Source organism: Lampetra planeri, chromosome 59 (genome assembly GCF_965212315.1).
Source record: "Lampetra planeri chromosome 59, kcLamPlan1.2.h2, whole genome shotgun sequence".
Lineage (NCBI taxonomy): Eukaryota > Metazoa > Chordata > Hyperoartia > Petromyzontiformes > Petromyzontidae > Lampetra > Lampetra planeri.
The window spans coordinates 5166405-5173139 of record NC_136165.1 but is presented as its reverse complement, the minus strand read 5'-3'; the positions used below and the strand labels follow the sequence as shown (position 1 = coordinate 5173139).

The 6735-nt window shown below is 53.2% G+C and overlaps 1 protein-coding gene across 1 annotated transcript in view; it reads right to left on the bottom strand.

Annotated features, from left to right (window-relative positions):
* Positions 1 to 531: 531 nt before the first annotated feature.
* Positions 532 to 6735, bottom strand: part of LOC144736241 (CUGBP Elav-like family member 3-A) — a 38654-nt gene continuing 32450 nt past the window's right edge. The window contains exons 10-13 of the mRNA XM_078618865.1: positions 5182 to 5262; positions 3815 to 3958; positions 1832 to 2007; positions 532 to 904 (exon numbers count right to left, since the gene is read on the bottom strand). Coding sequence (XP_078474991.1) covers positions 1880 to 2007; positions 3815 to 3958; positions 5182 to 5262 — 353 coding nt within the window. The 3' untranslated portion in view covers positions 532 to 904; positions 1832 to 1879. The remainder of the gene's footprint in view (positions 905 to 1831; positions 2008 to 3814; positions 3959 to 5181; positions 5263 to 6735) is intronic.

The window sequence follows — 6735 nt, the reverse complement described above, 5'->3', positions numbered from 1 at the left end:
AGAGTGTGATGGTGTGTGTGTGAGTGTGATGGTGTGTGTGTGTGTGAGAGCGTAATGGTGTGTGTGTGTGAGAGTGTGATGGTGTGTGTGTGAGTGTGATGGTGTGTGTTTGTGTGTTTGAGAGTGTGCTGGTGTGTGTGTGAGTGTGATGGTGTGTGTTTGTGTGAGAGTGTGATGGTGTGTGTGTGAGTGTGATGGTGTGTGTGTTTGTGAGAGTGTGATGGTGTGTGTGTGATGGTGTGTGTTTGTGTGTTTGAGAGTGTGATGGTGTGTTTGTGAGTGTTATGGTGTGTGTGTGTGTGAGAGTGTGATGGTGTGTGTGTGTGAGAGTGTGATGGTGTGTGTGTGAGAGTGTGACGGTGTGTGTGTGAGAGCGTGATGGTGTGTGTGTGTGAGAGTGTGATGGTGTGTGTGTGAGAGTGTGATGGTGTGTGTGTGAAAGCGTGATGGTGTGTGTGTGAGAGCGTGATGGTGTGTGTGTGAGAGTGTGATGGTGTGTCTGTGAGAGTGTGATTGTGTGTGTGTGAGAGCGTGATGGTGTGTGTGTTTGTGAGAGTGTGATGGTGTGTGTGTGATGGTGTGTGTTTGTGTGTTTGAGAGTGTGATGGTGTGTGTGAGAGTGTTATGGTATGTGTGTGTGTGTGAGAGCGTGATGGTGTGTGTGTGTGAGAGTGTGATGGTGTGTGTGTGAGTGTGATGGTGTGTGTGTGTGAGAGCGTAATGGTGTGTGTGTGAGAGTGTGATGGTGTGTGTGTGAGTGTGATGGTGTGTGTTTGTGTGTTTGAGAGTGTGCTGGTGTGTGTGTGAGTGTGATGGTGTGTGTTTGTGTGAGAGTGTGATGGTGTGTGTGTGATCTTGATGCGAGTGAGAGTGATGAGTGTTGATGCGCACTCATTTTGTCTTCCTGTCAAAAACACATACATACGTACGCACACACACACACGGAAACATTACAATAGAGACAATATCACTACTACTACCGCTCATACCAACACCACAGGACCACTAATAACAACAATAAAGACAAAGATCCCCTGTATAGCCTTAACAGATTGTTGGGGCAAGTGCCGTTAGCGAGCACCTATGAAGGGCGGCACGGCACACGAGGGGGTGGGTAGCCAGCACCACGCCCGGCCGCCATTGTCTCCCCAGTGGCAATGTTTACACACCACACCAGGTAGTCGTTTGAGGCCAAGTCAACCTAGGGGAGGCCCAGGACCAGATCAGAGAATCATCACAACACAGCAAATTGGCACACAAGGGGGTACAGCTGGTGCATCGGCCAGTCATTTCAGTCAGTCAACCCATGGCACCTGGGTCTGTCCGGTGACCTCCTGTCAGCAGAGAGCCTTCGATGCTTCACATAGCCTCGGAGTGCACCGAGCCTGGCACAAGCGCCTTGGTGACGTCACCGTAACTTGGTGGCGAATGGCGGTTGTTGTTGTTGTGTGGGGAGCGGTAGTGTAGCGGTTAGCGTGCTGCGCTATAAACCCGGCGACCCGGGTTCGATTCCGAACTCACGGCCAACACCCAATGCTGTGTGTGTGTGTATGCTGTGTGTTGTTACCTGTGTGTGTGTACATTGTGTGTGTGTACGTTGTGTGTGTGTACATTGTGTGTGTGTATGCTGTGTGTATGCTGTGTGTGTACAGTGTGTGTACAGTGTGTGTGTAAGGTGTGTGTCGAGTGTGTGCGTACGCTGTGTTGTTACCTCTGTGTGTGTGTATGCTGTGTGTATGCTGTGTGTGTACGCTGTGTGTGTGTACGTTGTGTGTGTATGCTGTGTGTGGAGTGTGTGTGTGGATTGTGTGTGTACGCTGTGTGTTGTTACCTCTGTGTGTGTGGCTGAGTTGGGTGGGGGGGCGAGAGCTCCCCACTCTTAGTAAGGGCGGTTCGAGTCTCTGGACCTCTTCAGCTGCACCTTCAGCCTCTTCATGCCGATCTGGAAGCCATTCATGGCCTGGATGGCCGCCTGAGCACTCCCAGAGTTGTCGAAGCTCACGAACCCTACACCCATCAAAGACAAAGGTCCCCCAGGTAACCGTTAATAGGCTGTGGGGGCAAGTGCTGTTGAGCGAGTAGCAGAGACTAACAGAATCAGAATATTTATTCATACCGGAGGAATCCGATGAGCTATGAAGCTCTTTTTCACAGATATCCAGTGGGGGCACGGGGTCACAACAACAACAACAACACCATACAACAAACAGGATAGCAGTGTAAAGTGTAGGAAAGATTAAAAATATAACTTAAACATATACAAGTAAAACTAGATAATGTTTTTATCTTACCAGGTAAAGCCCACTGAGGTATTAACGTATTGTTCACGGGGGGGGGGGGGGGGGGGGTGTGTGCATGGGGAGGGGTGGGACAGGGGTCTGTGAGATGCAGGAGGTCGTGGGTTCGATCCCGACCCTGACGATGCCTGCTGCTGCTGCTGTTGATTTGGAGTTTGCGTGTCTCTCTCTCTCTCTACCCGTGGTCGCGTGGATTTTTCTCCGGGTCCTCCGGTTTTCCCCTCTACATTTAGAATGAACATCACGCGTTCAAGAGTATGTTGCTGCTGCTTTATATGTCCACGTGGTGATGAGAAGCCACGTGGTGATGAGAAGCCACGTGGTGATGAGAAGCCACGTGATGATGAGAAGCCACGTGATGATGAGAAGCCACGTGGTGATGAGAAGCCACGTGATGATGAGAAGCCACGTGGTGATGAGAAGCCACTTGATGATGAGAAGCCACGTGGTGATGAGAAGCCACGTGGTAATGAGAAGCCACGTGGTAATGAGAAGCCACGTGGTAATGAGAAGCCACGTGATGATGAGAAGCCACGTGATGATGAGAAGCCACGTGGTGATGAGAAGCCACGTGGTGATGAGAAGCCACGTGGTGATGAGAAGCCACGTGATGATGAGAAGCCACGTGGTGATGAGAAGCCACGTGATGATGAGAAGCCACGTGGTGATGAGAAGCCACGTGGTGATGAGAAGCCACGTGGTGATGAGAAGCCACGTGGTGATGAGAAGCCACGTGGTGATGAGAAGCCACGTGATGATTAGAAGCCACGTGATGATTAGAAGCCACGTGGTGATGAGAAGCCACGTGGTGATGAGAAGCCACGTGATGATGAGAAGCCATGTGGTGATGAGAAGCCACGTGATGATGAGAAGCCACGTGGTGATGAGAAGCCACGTGGTGATGAGAAGCCACGTGGTGATGAGAAGCCACGTGGTGATGAGAAGCCACGTGGTGATGAGAAGCCACGTGATGATTAGAAGCCACGTGATGAGAAGCCACGTGGTGATGAGAAGCCACGTGATGATTAGAAGCCACGTGGTGATGAGAAGCCACGCGTTGCGCTGCCATCTGTGATGGCCGGGGCACTGTGATAAAGAGCAACGTAGCAGCTCAGTGGAGCTTGCCTGGTGAAATAAAAGATAGTTTTAGTTTAGTTTATTTGCATGAGTGTGCATGTCCATCTCCCCGTGGTCACGTGTCTTTGTCTCTCATTCAGTTTCCCCCTTGACATTACAATTGAGATCACACGTTTGGAGCATTTTGCTGATCTAAATCTCCACACGACGATGGTGAAAACGACGAGAAGCTACTTCTTTGAGCCATCATTTGTAACGGCCCCTTCTGAAAGCCCACAGTCGTTCTGTGGGCCTCACCTGGTCAAAGTAAAATACAACATTGTTTATAGTTAGAGTTCTCTTGGTGGACTTGCCGAAGCACGTGCTCTGATTGGTGGGGGGGTCGAGATGGTGGGGGGGGGGGGGGTCTGTGAGGGGAGCGAGTCGATTGGTGGAGTTACCGAAGCACTTGCTCTGATTGGTGGCACGGTCGAGGAAGACCTTGGAGGAGATGACGCTGCCGAAGGGGGAGAACGTCCTCATGAGCTCCATGTCACCCAGCTCTTGCGGGAGGTGGTAGATGAAGAGGTTACAGCCCTCGGGGCCTGGGGGGGAGCGGAGAGGGGGAGGGGGGGAGGGGAAAGAGGGGGAGAGGGAGAGGGAAGATAGGAAGGGAGGGGGTGGGGGGAGAGAGAGGGACGGGGTGGGGGGAGACAGAGGGGGAGGGGAGTGGGGGTGGGGGGGAGAGAGTGGTGGGATGGGGGGGGGGGTAAAAATGGGGGGGGGGTGGGGGAAAGAGAGGCGGCGGGAGAGGGGATGGGGAGAGGAAAGGGGGGAGAGGGAGGGGTGAGAGAGTGGGGAGGGTGGTGGGAGAGGGCAGGGGGGGAGAGAAAGGGGGGAGAGAGAGGGAGGAAAAAGTGAGGGAGGGAGAGAGGGGGTGGGAGGGAGAGTGGGGGGGACAGGGAAGAGGTGTGAGGTGGGATTCAGCACGTGCTGGGCGGAGCGGTGGTGCAGCCAAAACGGCGACCCGAGTTCAATTCCCACTCAAAGCCAACACCAATTATCTAAACCGGTCCCGGGCCTCCCCTCTGTCCACTACACACCTGGTGCAGTGTGTAGTCAACATCGCCATTTTGGGGAGACAAAGACGGCCGGGCGTGGTGGTTCTGCCCCTCTACCCCCTCCCGTACCATGCCGGCCTTTTTAGTGCTACTCGCTCACGGAACTTGCCCCAACAGTCTGTTCAGGCTACACGGGGGACCTTTGTATTTGTATGCGTGTATGCACCTGTTTGCGTACGTGCAGGAATGCACGTTTTACCAAAAGCTCTCCCTCAGCCTTGTCCAGACCACCAGATCAACAAAACTACCGGTAGAACCCTCCGAGACAGGGGCATTATCATCACCGTGATCGGCTGGAAGGGGCCGGTTTCGCCCGCTGTTGGCGCTCATTGGAGGAGACCACCATCACACAAACTCGGGTCGTTCTCGCCAGCGCCAGCAGCAGCGGCTTTTGGGTGGCCATCGAACAAGGGCGGTGGTCGGCGCATCGTTTCTGTGGCCGTCTGCTTCGCTCTTCCCTTCGGTAGCAGCAGGCCACTCGAGTTATGCCACTTTTAGATTACATCGAGTGACAAACTCGTTGCTTTGGAACTGCTTTTAGTGTTTAGTTTGTTGTCCTCCGATGAGCGCGGCAGGCTACGTGCGGTGCGAAAGAAGTTCAACATACATGCATGCATCACCATCACCTCCAATTAGCACAGCAGGCTACGTACGGTGCGAAAGAAGTCCAACATACATCAGGGCACAAAAGTCATGTCCCCCCTCACCTTCTCGCTGCTGTTGCAGCTGCTGCTGCTGCAGCGCAGCTGTCGTCTGAGTGAAAGCCTGGAACGCGGTCGGGTACGTGGCTGCACACACGTGCACACACACAAAGGTAAATGTCACCCGTATAGCCTCATCAGACTGTTGGGGCCAAGTGCTGTTCGAGAGGAGCAGCACCTACGAAGGCCAGCACCACGTCCAGCCACCTTGTCTCCACCATGCTGATGCTTTACTGCACACCACACCACGTGCTCGTGTGAGGCTGAGTCGACCTAGGTGGAGATCCAGGACCGGTAATAATAAACAGCACATTTCACCTATGAAGCAGACGACGTCTAAAAAATTGCCGACGATTATAATCGTCACCGGTGTTTGGTGGTGGTCGTGAGTGGGAATCGAACTCGGATCGCCATGATCATAACCACCACTACCACCACAATGATCACCACAATGATCACCACAATGATCACCACAATGATCACCACACTCATCATCACCAGCAACAACAACCGCCATTCGCCACTAAGTGGCGGTGACGCCACAGCGCTTGTGCCAAGCTATGTGCACGTTGAGGCCAGGTGAAGTGTCGAACGCCCGCTGACAGGTCACGGGGCAGACCCAGGTGCCATGGGTCGACTGACTTAAGATGAATGGCCAATGCACCACCTGTACCCCCTATTGTGCCAACTTGCTCTGTTTTAGCCGCCCGGTGCTCCACTTGTTGTGAGCGTTGTTCCTCTGCCCTCCGTTGTTTTTGGAGTGCGATTGCCTCCAACTGCCAAGTAGCGTCCTTGACGAGCCTCCTCCATAGAGGACGATCTTGACACCGCTGGTACCAGTCATCGGTAAGTTCTCTTAGTTCTACATCCTCTTGCACGACATAATCCCATCTATTCTCTAGCCAGTGCCATGCCCGTGTAGCCCCCTCTATCAGGCCGAACAAAAGCTGTTTAGGCTTGTGGTGGGCATACGGGCTACATGATGCAGCTAACGCAGCCTTGCCTGCCGGAGGAGCTCACCGATGGGACTTTGCCCAGATCTTTCAAGATTTGTGAGCTCCTCACACAATCCAGCCTGGTTAAACCCAGGGTGGATCATAGGCAGGCCAGCCTAAATGTTTCGAACCGGCGAAGATGTTCCATTAGGGGGGTCCACGTTTCGCAAGAGTAGAGAAGGGAGGGCATGACTGTGGCCGAGAAGACCTGAAGCTTCATGCGGAGCGGCAGACCAGATAGTTTCCACACAGCATTATGCAAACGATGAAAATATAATGTTGCTTGACTGATTTGGAGTGAGACCTCTGCTGTCAAACCGGAGCCGGTCATGAGCAGACTGCCCAGGTATGGAAAACTCTCCACTCTCCACAACTGCCCCATCAGAAATTGGGAGTTGTGGGGGTGGAGTGTCTGATGGTACAAAACACCAAGGCAGGTGCTTAGTTTTGGTGGGGCTGATTGTAAGGCCCCACCAATTAGTTGCATGCTCCAGGTTCAGCAGCAGTGCCTCCAACTCCTCCTCAGAGTGAGCAGCAATTACCAGATCATCAGCATACATAAGGG